We start from the raw sequence: 13,786 nt of genomic DNA, 5'->3' as shown, positions 1-13,786 counted from the left end.
TAAAAGAGGGGGGTTAATTTGAGCTAATTCGGTTCAGTCCTAATGCTGATGGGAGACCATTTCAAGTTTTGGTGGCTGTGTAGGTGAATATTTTTCTATATGACATTGCAATATTTGTTTGCAAGGCAAGGACAATGTCGGTGGCGTAGCTAGGGAGGTTGGTGCCTGGCATTGCCACGTTGTGTGCCCCACCTGCTCTTCCCTGATGCTTGAGCGTCACTCACTGCTTGAGCACCTGTCCCCCCCACTCCCCGTGTACCTCTTGAAAAGCTTGCCAGCACAGGCAGCATCTTCCACCTGCTGCTCACCCCAGCTTCGGCTCCCTTCTGACATCACGGACTGGACCAGGACGTGATGTCAGAAGGGAGCTGAGACCGGCACGAGCAGCAGGTAGAAGGTGCTGCTCACGCCAACAAACATTTAAAGAGGTACGCAGGGGGAGGCAGAGAGGAGGAAAGGTACCGTTGCCCTCGTGAAGATGGCACTGGGGGCAGTTCGGCCCCCCTTTACTACATTACTGGATAAAGTACTCATTTTCTGTGGCACTTAACCAGTTAATGCCTCTGAAAATAACCAGTTAGCACCAAAATGATAACTGGCTATTTTGGAGGCATTCTGGAGTTGGCACTTAGCTAGTTAAGTGCCGATATTCAGCACTTAACTGGCCAGATTAACTGTATAAATAGGACCACATAAAAGTCAGTCTTACCTAGGGTTAAGAGATTTTACTATTATAAAATCTGGATCCATGGCCCCACCCCCAGACCTGCCCAGTTTCCATACAGCCCCGCCCTGTTCCACCTCAACCTCAACCTCTAGCCCCATCCCCTCAACCTATTCTCATGCTTGGAGTCACGTTGGGAGGGAATCTGCGCATGCGCAGGTGTGACACAATGGCGTTCCATGCATGCGCACATGCACGTGATGTCATTGTGTTGCATCCGTGCATGCGCAGATACTCTTCCGACGTGGTCCCGAGCTGGAAGCTTTTCAAAACCCAAAGTGCCGGTGTGAATACCAATTTGACTATGATAATAGTGATAAATGGTGATTAGATGTAATGTGAATAGATCCCCCTCTCCTAAACCAATGTCTTCTCACTCAGGTTTGGTACATTCAAATTACTTCTAATCACCATTTATCACTATTATCATAGTCAAATTGATATTTATGTCACAACAATCATTCACTCTTCACTTAAGTCACTGTGTTTTATTCACACTTGCATTCATGGTATTTCACTAGCTTATGTATTAACATTAGTCATTTATGTTCACATTTACATCCATATTTAAAGGACCCCTGAGGAAGACATATTCGTCGAAACACGGATCATGTTGGGTGCCCTTCATCTTTTGCATATGTGGATTGTTATTACTTTTAATATAGACTAATCAAGAACATCTTTTCCACAGTCTCTTTTGCTTTGGTTTATCGACCCACTATGGAAATATTGGGCTTTCTTCTGTTGGCTGACTTTGTTCACACAGGTATCCCTGCAGAACAGAGGAGGAGTCTAGTGGTTAATACACTGGTTTGTACACCAAGGGACACAGGCTCAAATCCCACTGTAACTCATTTTTTTGTTGTAAATGTGATCCCTCCAGGACCTGAAAAATACCTACTACAAGAGGCCGCTGAAAAGTTCTCAGGCCAACCTACGAAGAGAATGATGTAGTGCCATGTAACTTACAAATTACTCCACACTTTTCTTGACACTTTTCATTTCATTTCATATCATTGTGTGGAATAACTTGTAAGTTTCATGGTAGAGAATGACACAGTGACAAAATTCATCACCGTTCCCGTCCCAAACCATCTTCATGTCATTTTTTAAGGAGAGAGAAAAGAATCAGAGTATAATTGGGCACAATCACTGACCCGCAAACTTTGCTTTGAAGAATGCTGGTGTAGAAAGACCGAGGTTGAAATAGACACTAGAAAATGACATGGGATTATTAGGTCATGTAGCTGTCCTGCACCTTTGGGGGAACAGAACTAGACTTTGGATACTGAAGGCCTGCATTCTGGGGGAAAAAATGTATTCTACAAAACTGGAATCAAGATCCTGCACCTTTATTTTGGCACTGGAAAAACTGTATACATAATCTGCTGCTCCTTGAATTTCAAGATCTTAGATTTACCTTTAAATCTTCCCAAAAATTTTATTTGATTTGGGGGCCCTACATACAAACACTGTCCCCTCATATCCGCAGTTATTTCCTAAATCAGCATGGGGTGTTGGGTGGCACTACCTGTGAGTTCTTTGCTTCCTCGCCAACAGTCTCCATATGTAGTTCCCTTAAGGGGGGGATGAGAGGGTTGGGAGGGGGGATAATGGAGGGTCGTAATTTGTTAAGTTTTTCTAGGCTCGGTTCATTGTGGTTCTTGACCATTGGCTAGTATAATTGGGCTGTCTATATTGTTATAACATGGCATGCCTGTGCAGTAGTACTGATCCGGGTATGCTACGAGGACAAGAAGGATTACTGACCCTATGCTGATCCTTCTTGCTAAACTTGTTACCTGGATTTAGTATGTTGGTAGTGAATGGGTCGGGTAGAGGAGGGAGTTTGAGTGGTTGGAGTTTTGTAATGTAAAAATTACTTGATGACTTGTATTGCTGTTCTTTGCTTTGGTGGTCTATTTTCTGGCAAGTTTAGCCTTGTAATGTTATTTTGCATTGTGTTGTCATCAATAAAAATGTTTTAAACTATTAAAGAGGATCCCTCAGTGAATCCACTTGTTCTCAAGGGCACTTGAAATAGCATAACCTGCATTGAGTAGTGAGTGGGGCAGGTGAAAAGCTATTGTGCTTTATATTATGTGTACACCAGTAACTCTAACTTGCTCAAATGCCAGTGGTCACAGCCTTTAATATTTTAATGAAGCACTGCTAACACTGCATACAGGTTGTTCTCCTCTTATTTAAGATCGTGAAATCACATAACCTCTTCTGTATCAAACTGTAAGAATATTCCTGATGAAATAATTTTTTGTAGACTAGGCTTGATTCTTCACCAGAGAGGACATGGACACAGCCATGGAGCATCCACCAATGAACAGAGTTCATCATCTGAACACAGGCTTCAGGCAAATTCCAGTGTACGGGCGGCTTTCATACACGCCATTGGTGACCTATTTCAGAGCATCAGCGTGGTAATCAGTGCACTTATAATATTCTTTAAGGTCAGCTTCTTTGCATTTCCTCATTTTGCAAAGCACTGGGGAGGTGGACATTTTGAAACTTTGCGAAAAGTTCCGTGAGGATAAAAAAATGCTATATTTTCAGATGGAGTAGGCACTGGAAAATACTTATACAGTGGAACCTCGGTTTGCGAGTAACGCAGTTTGCGAGTGTTTTGCAAGACGAGCAAAATACTCGGCAAACTTTTGTCTCGCAAACCGAGAACTGCCCGAAAAACGAGCACTTACAGCTGCAAGAAGCGCCGCTTCAGGGGATTCCTCTTCTGTCCGCCGGCCGTTGCGTATGATCACGAATGTCAATCATAAGGCATATGGGGACAGATTGTTCCATGCATCTACCACCCTTTCTGTAAAAAAATATTTCCTTAGATTACTCCTGAGCCTATCACCTCTTAACTTCATCCTATGCCCTCTCATTCCAAAGCTTCCTTTAAGTCTGTACCCATATGCCTTATGATTAAGACCACGCACCATTTTAGTAGCCTTCCTCTGGACTGACACCATCCTTTTTATATCTTTTTGAAGGTGCGGTCTCTTTTTTATTTTTTAAATATCTTTATTCATTTTAAAGCCAAAAATAAGTGCAACATATTATACAGACATTTTACATGTTAACAGCACTTAAATTCTATCAAATTATATTTTATGACAAACAAATATATCATCCCCCCTTTCTAAATATCCAACAATTGCACTCAAATTAAAAGTATCTCCTCACCCCCCTCCCCACCCACCCACCCTGGACGTGTATGATCAAAGGGCAAAATCAACAATCACTCCTTACAGAATTTTGTCAGTGGCTCCCAAACATCCATAAATTTTCTATAATGTCCCTGTTGTATGGCCATCATATGTTCCATTTTAAAAGCGTGGCATAGAGATTCCCATCAGAAAGTATAATTTAACCGATCCCAGTTTTTCCAATTCCTCAGAATAAGTTGTATGGCAACCCCTGTCGTACACAATATTCTAAATGAGGTCTCACCAGAGTCTTATAAAGGGGCATCAATTTCTCATTTTTCCTACTGGCCATACTTCTTCCTATGCACCCTAGCATCCTTCTAGCTTTCGCCATTACCTTTTCAACCTGTCTGGCCACCTTGAGATCATCACATACAATCGCACCCAAGTCCCTCTCTTCTGCTTTTCTTCACCTCTAAACTGTACCGTTCCTTTGGGTTTTTGCAGCCCAGATGCATGACCTTGCATTTCTTAGCATTAAATTTGAGCTGCCAAATTTCAGAACATTTTTTCAAGCTTCACCAGGTCTTTCTTCACGTTATTCACACCATCCAGGGTGTCTACTCTATTGCAGATTTTGGTATCATCTGCGAAGAGGCAAATCTTACCTGACAGCTCTTCAGCAATATCGCTTATGAAAACGTTAAAAAGAACAGGCCCAAGAACAGAACCTTGAGGCACACCACTGGCAATATCCCTTTCCTTGGAGTATGTCTACCGACACCTATGTTTAGGCGCCCTTTTAATAATTTCCCCCTAAATGCCTTTTCATGAAGATATTCACCCAACGTGGTTTACAATACTTTGAACAGAAATCACGTACTCTTAAGTATTTTCCCTATCTGTCCTGGCAGACTCGCAATCTAACTGTTGTACCTAGGATAATGGAGTGTTCGGTGACTTGCCCAGAGCCACATGGAGCAAGCTGGGATTGAACTCTTATGATTATGATTATTGAGAGCTTCTATACCGCTACTAATGATTGGGGAGTCAATTCAGAGCGGTCTACATGAGCCTCCGCAAAGGCGCTACACTATGTGAGCTTCTGTAAAGGTGCTATGATGCATTAGCTTCTGTAGAGATGTTACTATAAGGAGTTGTGAGGTGTTGCAATGCCATGGACTCTATACTGAAATACGCAGAGCTCTGTGATAGTGTCACAGACTTATTAATACTGGCATGGTTATGCCAATAATTCATCATCCTACTTATATGCACATGTTTATACCAAATCAGTTGTCCTATGTATGTACACATGTAATACTAGGTTTACTATTGCAGCTAAATACACTATACAATTTTTTATATATATCTATACCTCTTAAGGAGGTTGGCCATTTCAACTAACTTTAATCTATTTACATGCATCCCTGAAAATTCTAGCTCCCTCTCTCTGCCAACTTCATAATTGCAGTTATGCTGCAGCTCTAACCACTAGGCTACTTCCCTTCCCTCTACAGCAGATCTATTAGCATACAATGAAAGCAGTGCATGCAAATAGTTGTCATGCATATTCATTGGGGAAATCCTGAAAACCCGACTGGATTGCAGCCCTCGAGGCCCTTTGACACCCCTGCTCTACAGGGAGGTTGGGAAGTGAACCAGGTGCCTACTGCAAGCAGGTGTCTATGTGTTATTAGAATTGTCCCACAAAAGCTGCAGAAGTCATCTGCATGTCTGCAATTTATAAAGCCCTCCAAATTATATTGCAATCTACTTAATAGCTATCTGTTTCCAGTCCTACTGTTGGACTGGATATTAAAGACTCGTGTCGTTTATGAGTAAGCCTCAGCCCCACCACTCCACCGCTGTACTATCTCATAACTGTGGGAAGAATTACATGGCACTTCATCATTGGCTGCCCATAAATGAATTATTAATATTTTGTCTATTTTTTTAATTTCTTTCTTTATATAAAAAGGTGATATGTGTACATAGTTTATATCAGCCAACGCCTGGGAGTCTGACCCGACATGACATGACATCTATGCCATCCCCCTGGCCACAACCTGCCCCAAACATGTTTGCAATTATGCACATTGTTGTATGCAGGGGTAATTTTATATCCCACAGTGGGGTACACAAAGTGTTGGAAAAGAGAGATTGAGGATCTCAGAAACCCACTTAGAATTAGGTACATAAACCTCTAAACCTCCCCCTCTTAATACTAAAATTCTACTGCTGCATTCCATCTTTCTTTATTAATCATTCTTCAGTTGAATTTAACCCAGCAGAGAGACTTTATCACTTATCCTAAAAATGCAAATATTCGAAAGCTCGACAGGACCCGTTTCGCCAACTTTAATGGATTTTTCAAGGGTCACTGCTGGCACTGCATGTCTATAAACGTGCATCACTCCTCATTTAGGGCTGGGTATTTTGTGGACTGTTTCCTTTTGATCCCATATACCATCTTTTGGTCTAATTCAGTTGTATTCTGTAATTTTATATCCACCTCATCTAAACTCTCTATTAAGAATACCTATTTTACCCAGAGAATAAACATATTACTATTGTTTAATTTTATAAAAAAAAAAGAGTCCTTAGTTATTGGTGCTGTTCAAACACCTTCATATTTAAATGTTCAAGAATTCCATGTTATGACTGTGACCTGCATAATTATTTTGTTCGTTATACTTGAAACCAATGCTTGAAACTTTTAACCTGTGTGTATGCCTTTAAGGGCAGGATGCACAGAGCTCCGGCAACTCGGTGGAAAACAAATTATATGCACACTATTTATGCTGGGTACCTCAGTAAAAGGGGGAGGAACTGTGCCTGGCATCTGCGCACAAGAGCTGAGCGTAAGACACAGCTCTTGTGTGCATGCCCAGTGCAGTGCACGGCTAAGATCATAGAGCAAATCTTGAGGGTTTTTTTGCCTCCTATAAGAACATAAGAATAGCCTTTCTGGGTCAAATCAATGGTCCATCAAGCCCGGTAGCCCGTTCTCACAGTGGCCAATCCAGGTCAATAGTACCTGGCCAAAACCCAAGGAGTAGCAATATTCCATGATATCAATCCAATATTCCATGATACCAAACCAGTGGTTTCCCCCATGTCTTTCTCAATAACAGACTATGGACTTTTCCTCCAGGAAATTGTCCAAACCTTTCTTAAAACCAGCTATACATGTATTCACTTTAGCATGTTGATTTTGCAGTGAGTGCATGACAAGTTTTTGAATCACTGTAGCCTTGATATAAATAAGTGTTTGAATTGTAATATGGGCAGAGCATAGGTAGGCAATGGGCAGCTCTACCGGATATATGCATAACTACAGTATGTTACTACTACTTATCACTTACTGTATAAAGTCCTGAAAGGCGTCCACAACACTGTACATTTTGACATTTATAGACGGTCCCTTCTCGGAACAGCTTTCAATCTTTGGACAGACAGACATGACATATAGGGTTGGGGATGCAGAACCCAAGGTGAGAGGAGTTAGGAGTCGAAAGCACTCTCATATGTGAATGCACTCGCACTGTTATATGTGAATGTGGTGCCACTTAGCCACAAATACACTAGCTATTGACATGTTTGCATGTACGTGGCACCTTATTCCCATATTCTATCATGGCACTTAGCCATGTAGGTGCCCTTATTGAATACTGCTTGGCACCATGATTTGTGATGCTCATTTCATGACATTTTGTTGGCCGCTCTCTACTGAATTGCCCCCATATGTTTTCAATTTCTCTTTATAATATGTTGATTTTCCTCCCCCCCCCCCATCAAAGAGAGACATGAACTAGTTGTTAGAGGATATAACTGAATCGGGCAAGCTCCTGGAATCTGCAGGTATTAATCTCTGCTTTGTCCTCCACTGCCTTTGTGATCTAGGGCAAATCAGTTTTACTGGTTGTGCCTTGGTTTGCTCAGCTGTAACTGAGTAAACCCATCATTGTTTCTTTGCCTCCTTCAGAGGTTATCATGGACATAAATCACACAGATTGGTAACAAAGCCTGTTTTTGAATGGGCAGCATGAATCTCTAATGCGTGCAACTACTGGGCAGTCTGGATGGACCATCCAGGTCTTTATCTGCTGTCATTTATTATGTTACTATCCTTCCCCTCTCTACGCGGTATTCTCTATGCAGGTAAACTGGGAAAATCTCTTCTCTTCAAAATCACAGGTCTCTGGAACGACCTTACTATCCCGTTGTGGAACTTGAGCTCTCTCCAACTATTCCGCAAGCAACTGAAAACTTGGCTCTTCTCTAACATGTAATTCTATTTTCTCCCTTACTCTTCCTTTCTATATATAAGCTCATGTAAACTTTTTCCTTTCTCTTCTTATATTTAAGTTCTTGTAAACCGTGCCGAGCTCCACTTCCGTGGAGAGGATGCGGTATATAAACTTAAGGTTTAGATTAGATTAGATTAGATTTGGGGAAATCTTGAAGCCTGACCGGTTTGCAGTCCTCAAGGACCAACATTGAGAACCGCTGCGATATGGTCTTTGCCATCATTTGCTATGTTTGCATGTTTTCTAGAATTTGCACCCCCAAAGATCAATCTGCTTTTAAAGCAGAACCAGTTTGTCTCGTGCTGTCAATATTAGGGTTACCAGATTTTCTGTCTGGAAAATCCGGACCCTTAGTCCCGCCCCATCATGACCTGGTTCTGCCCCATCACGCCCCTGATCCCGCCCCCAAGCTTGATCCAGCCCCCCCCTGCTCTCGTCGGCCAGGACATCTGCGCACGTGCGGATACGATGCAATGACGCCACACCCGTGCGCGCGTGATGCCACCGCATTGTATCCGCGCATGCACGGATGCCCTCCTGCACAACAAAGTGCCGGGTTTTGAAAAGCCATCCGGACCCCCCGGACATGTCCTCAAAAGGAGGACATATCCGGGGAGATCCGGACCTCTGGTAACCCTAGTCAATATTAACATGAGAGTACTGGTCGAGCTTCAGTTCTCATACTCAAAAACAAATGATCAAAAAGGGATACAAGAAATTAATTACAGAGGTGTTGATTTTCAAAAAGTTTAACTGGATCACTTTAGAAGGCAGCCTTATTTACCAGCCCCCTCCCCCTCTTTTCTACAAAGCCCCGGAAGCAGCTGCTGCCTGGTAAACACTCCAATGCCTATTAAATCCCTATGCGCGTTGGAAGGATTACCACAGCAGCGGCCACTATCAAAGCTTTGGGTGACGGGATAATTGCGCGCCAGACGCCAGCGCGCCGACAATCCAGCACTGACAATTCAGCGCAAGACAGAAGCGCGCAGGGGAAATAGTAATTTTTAAAGAGCTCCGACTGGGGGTTTGGGGTGGCAACCCTCCCACTTTATTGGTTAGTGTTCACGCTGCTGTTGGAGGGGGGTTCGGGGGGTTGGAAACCTCCATTATAGAGAAAACGGAACTTTTTCTGATTTTTTGGGGGAAAAGAACATAAGAACATAAGAAGTTGCCACCACTGGGTCAGACCAGAGGTCCATCGTGCCCAGCGGTCCGCTCCCGCGGCGGCCGATCAGGTCTGTGACCTGTGAAGTGGTTCTTGACCATTTCTGTAACCTACCTCTACATCTATCTGTAACCCTCAATCCCCTCATCCTTTAGGAACCTGTCTAAACCTTCCTTGAAACCCTGTAGTGTGCTCTGGCCTATCACAACCGTTTTCTCTATAATGTGGGGGGTTTCACCTCCCCCGCCCCCCCCGCAACGGCAGCGCGAACACTAACCAATAAAGTGGGAGGGTTGCCACCCCAAACCACGGAGCTCTTTAAAAATTACTATTTCCCCTGCGCGCTTCTGTCTTGTGGCGAATTGTCAGTGCTGGATTGTCGGCGCGCTGGCGTCTTGCGTGCCACTGATTATGAACCAAAGCTTTGTAAAAGGAGCCCTTAGCTAAGTAAAAATGGGAGAGCCAGTTAGAGCTGATTTTCAGCATTCACCAGATGAGATTAGCCACATAATTCCAGTTGCACAAATAGCAGTCCTTCATCTAACGAGATTTTCACCAGCTATGTTTTAGGCAACTCATCACCTAAAAACCTAGCTGGCGAGGCAAATTTGGCTGAATATCCTCCCAAAAATGGTTATTTTTTAATGTCCAATGGCTTTTTTTTTTTTTCCACACTGATACAAGGAAAGCTGTTTTGTATTCGGTCAGTTTTGAAAGAAATAACAATTATCCATTGCAATGGAACATATCATGCTAAAATACTCAGAGTACTTAAGTGAAATATTTCTTGTTTCCAGCCAGAGTACAAACTAGCTGACCCAATCTGCACATTTGTTTTCTCTGTTTTTATCCTGGGAACTACCATCACCACCCTGAGGGCTACCTTGGTCGTGCTGATGGAGGGTAAGAACTCCATTTTGTAGCTATTTTTAGAATTGTTGTTTTATGTATGCAAATTATTTGTTCATGTTCCGTAGTAACATGTAATATATTCTTTGCTCTAAAACGTTGCTATCATGTCTATTACTAGCTCATAATGCAGTGATAAGACTCATATACAGTCTATGGAAATCGGAACACCTATAGCTCTATTATATGAAACTACATTGGCTGCCCAGAACTGCAAAGATTACGTTGAAAGGCATTACTGCTTTTAAGATCCTGACAGGCAATGCCCCCAACTTCCTAAAAGAGTTGGCCACCAGAAATCTTCCCCACTTAAAATTCCCAGCATGCAACAATATAAAGTCTATCAGGCAAATTAACTTTATCCATCCAATATCAATAACAAACAAAAATAAAAAAAAGGGGTGTGCTTGGAGGCAGAAAGCAGTATTTATTATGACCTTTTGGAAATCAATTTGGGACCAAATTAATTGTTTATTGGACAATCCAGTGGCATTGTCACATGATACTGTGTTGTTTGGTATGGCAATGAGAGCAAAAAGTCAAATTTCTTCAAATAATAACAAATTATTTCTTATAATGACCAGAGTTGCCATTCAACAAATTACGTACAATTGGAAAAACTGGAGTAGACTAAACTATAATTTTTGGTGGAATTCCCTATGTCATATATATAAAATGGAAAGATATATTGCAATACAGCGAGGGTGTTTTAGAAAATTTCAAGAGGTGTGGGAGCCATTAACAAAATATTGCAATGATTAAATTATTCTTTTCCCTTGATTTACAGGTTCAATTACGAGGGGGGAGGGGGGATAATTTTATTATTTTACTAATGTATATTGTACATTGTATTTGATTATATAATAAGAAGGGTTGGGGAGGGTGGGGGTTAATAGCATTTTATGTGTACTCTTGATGACTATTAAGTGATATATTTATGATCTATTTGTTATATTATATTGATACACTTATTATACGTTTAAAAATGAATAAAGAATTTAAAATAAAAAATAATAGCCTTACTGGGTCAGACCAATGGTTCATCAAGCCCAGTAGCCCATTTTCACGGTGGCCAATCCAGGTCATTAGTACCTGGACAAAACCCAAGGTGTAGCAATATTGCATGCTACCGTTACTGGGCAAGTAGTGGCTTCCCCTGAGTCTTTCTCAATAACAGCCTATGGACTTTTCCTCCAGGAACTTGTCCAAACCTTTTTTAAAACCAACTATGCTATCTGCTCTTACCACATCCTCTGACAACGCGTTCCAGAGCTTAACTATTCTCTGAGTGAAAAAAATTTCCTCCAATTGGTTTTAAATGTATTTCCCTGTAACTTCATCGAGTGTCCCCCTAGTCTTTGTAATTTTTGACGGAGTGAAAAATTGATCCACTTGTACCCGCTCTACTCTACTTAGGATTTTGTAGACTTCAATCATATCTCCCCTCAGCTGTCTCTTTTCCAAGCTGAAGAGCCCTAACTGTTTTAGTTTTTCCTCATACGAGAAGAGTTCCATCCCCTTTACCATCTTGGTCGCTCACAACAGATTTTCACAAAATATAAAACCAGAGACCATGATCAATGAGATCATCTTAGATTTTGTGAAAATCCAAGGTAGATTTTTGAATTGATTAAATTTTTCCAATTTTCATTTAACAACTTTTGATGAATCTTTTATTTACATTTTTAGGTTTAAAGAGTAGCCTCTTTTCCTTTTGGGCTTTTTTTTTTTTTTTTAAAGCTTTGCTGTACAAATTTGTTCTTGATTATGTGATATATGTGCATAAATATAAAATAAAAATACTAGTTTTGATGAACAAGTCCATGAGACTTCTGATATTTTAGAAATTTGTCAAATTTTCAACTATAGGCAATATCCACTTAGAGGAAGAAAGGTAATTAGGAATCCTGGGGGAAATTTTAAAAATGGCGCCTTAACTTGGGTGCTGGTAGGCACCCTACTGTCACCTAAGTTAATAGGAAATAACTTTAAATTTAAAGTGCCTACCAGTTCCTAAAGAAAAGGCGCTGAAATCACACCTCCAGAAGCACCTATTGGCACCTCATACTCCTATAGGCATGGCAAATGCTAGAGGTGGCATTAGGCCCCACCATCACCTATGTAGGCACAATTCACAACAAAAATAGGCACCAGAAATGTAGGCCGGGAAAACCCTGGCCTACATTTCTGGCGTCTATCTTTCCCAGAGGCACGATTCTCTATACACCGCTGTCACATGATTGACACATGATCGGCGGCCATATTTTAGGAGGCCGCTAACATCGCCACCATATAGAGAATCCGGGTCCTTGTGAATAACTATAACACTTCAATTAATTCCCATAGTTTTTTCACAGTATATCTCGAGCATCTTTCTTTTCAGCTGTACTTTTCCTTCTTTTAGATTTTAGACATTTCTAGGCTTTGATTTAAAAACAGAAGCATAAATTTAAATTAGCCCTTATCCAAGACTGTGTAAGAGGGGATGCTGAAAAGTTCTCAGCCCAACCAACCAACTTCCTAAATTCCACGCACTGTGTTGCCACTATAGCTGAAAAGACTGTTATCTTATTTCATTAAGTGCCAATTTGCAGAGATGAAATTCTATGTTTTGACAATGTTTCAGATCATTAATTGAACAATATGTACATCATTCTCTTCTTGGTTGGGCTCAGAACTTTTCAGCACCCCCTCCTATGAGAGTAGAAAGAGCACAATGGTAGACACCTAATGGTTAGAGAATCAGTGGATCCGAAGTTCAAATCCCACCTGTAGCGCCTTGTGATGTTGGACAAGTCACTTATTGCCTCAGATATTAACTCAGATAGTAAGCTCTCTAGGGTCAGAAAAATATATGCTGTACCTGAATGACTTGTAGGTGAAATATAAGAAATTAATATATAGTAATAATAAATAGAATGGGCAACTCTCTAGTTCAGATCACATAAATCTGTGTTTTTTGCAACTTCCATGAGCAGTGGCCCAAATGCAATGGAAAGTCACATCTTCTTGATAATCAAGGAGTAAATTATTACATAGAAACAGAGAAGACGAAGGCATGAGGACCATATGTATACTTTGGAGGAAAGGTAGAAGAGGGGCGATATGATGTTTAAATACCTGTATAGATAATAGTGTAATATGTAGAATATCTTTTTTTCTTTTATTTGTATGACACTGTTTTTGATTAAAAATCAATAAAGAATTAAAAAAAAAAAAATACCTACCTGGTATAAATGTGCATGAGTTGAGTCTCTTTCATTTGAAAGGAAGCTCTGGAATGAGAGGGCATAGGTTGAAGTTAAGAGGTGATAGGCTCAGGAGTAATCTAAGGAAACACTTTTTTACAGAAAGGGTGGTAGATGCATGGAACAGTCTCCCGGAAGAAGTGGTGGAGACAGACTGTGTCTGAATTCAAGACAGCCTGGGATAGGCATATGGGATCTCTTAGAGAGAGGAAGAAATAATGGTTACTACAGTTGGGCAGATTGGATGGACCATTTGGCCT

At 41.2% G+C, this 13,786-nt stretch overlaps 1 protein-coding gene across 4 annotated transcripts in view; it reads left to right on the top strand.

Moving 5' to 3' along the window:
• SLC30A8 (solute carrier family 30 member 8) overlaps positions 1-13,786 on the top strand; it is a 52,839-nt gene that overhangs the window by 33,465 nt on the left and 5,588 nt on the right. For 3 of the 4 annotated variants that reach the window (XM_033933889.1, XM_033933888.1, XM_033933886.1), the window contains exons 5-6: positions 3,003-3,189; positions 10,167-10,272. In XM_033933889.1, the coding sequence (XP_033789780.1) occupies positions 3,003-3,189; positions 10,167-10,272 (293 nt within the window). The remainder of the gene's footprint in view (positions 1-3,002; positions 3,190-10,166; positions 10,273-13,786) is intronic. The other variant, XM_033933887.1, reaches the window with a different exon arrangement.

Source organism: Geotrypetes seraphini, chromosome 2 (genome assembly GCF_902459505.1).
Source record: "Geotrypetes seraphini chromosome 2, aGeoSer1.1, whole genome shotgun sequence".
Lineage (NCBI taxonomy): Eukaryota > Metazoa > Chordata > Amphibia > Gymnophiona > Dermophiidae > Geotrypetes > Geotrypetes seraphini.
The sequence above is the reverse complement of the archived record's forward strand: the minus strand, read 5'-3'. Positions and strand labels throughout refer to the sequence as shown.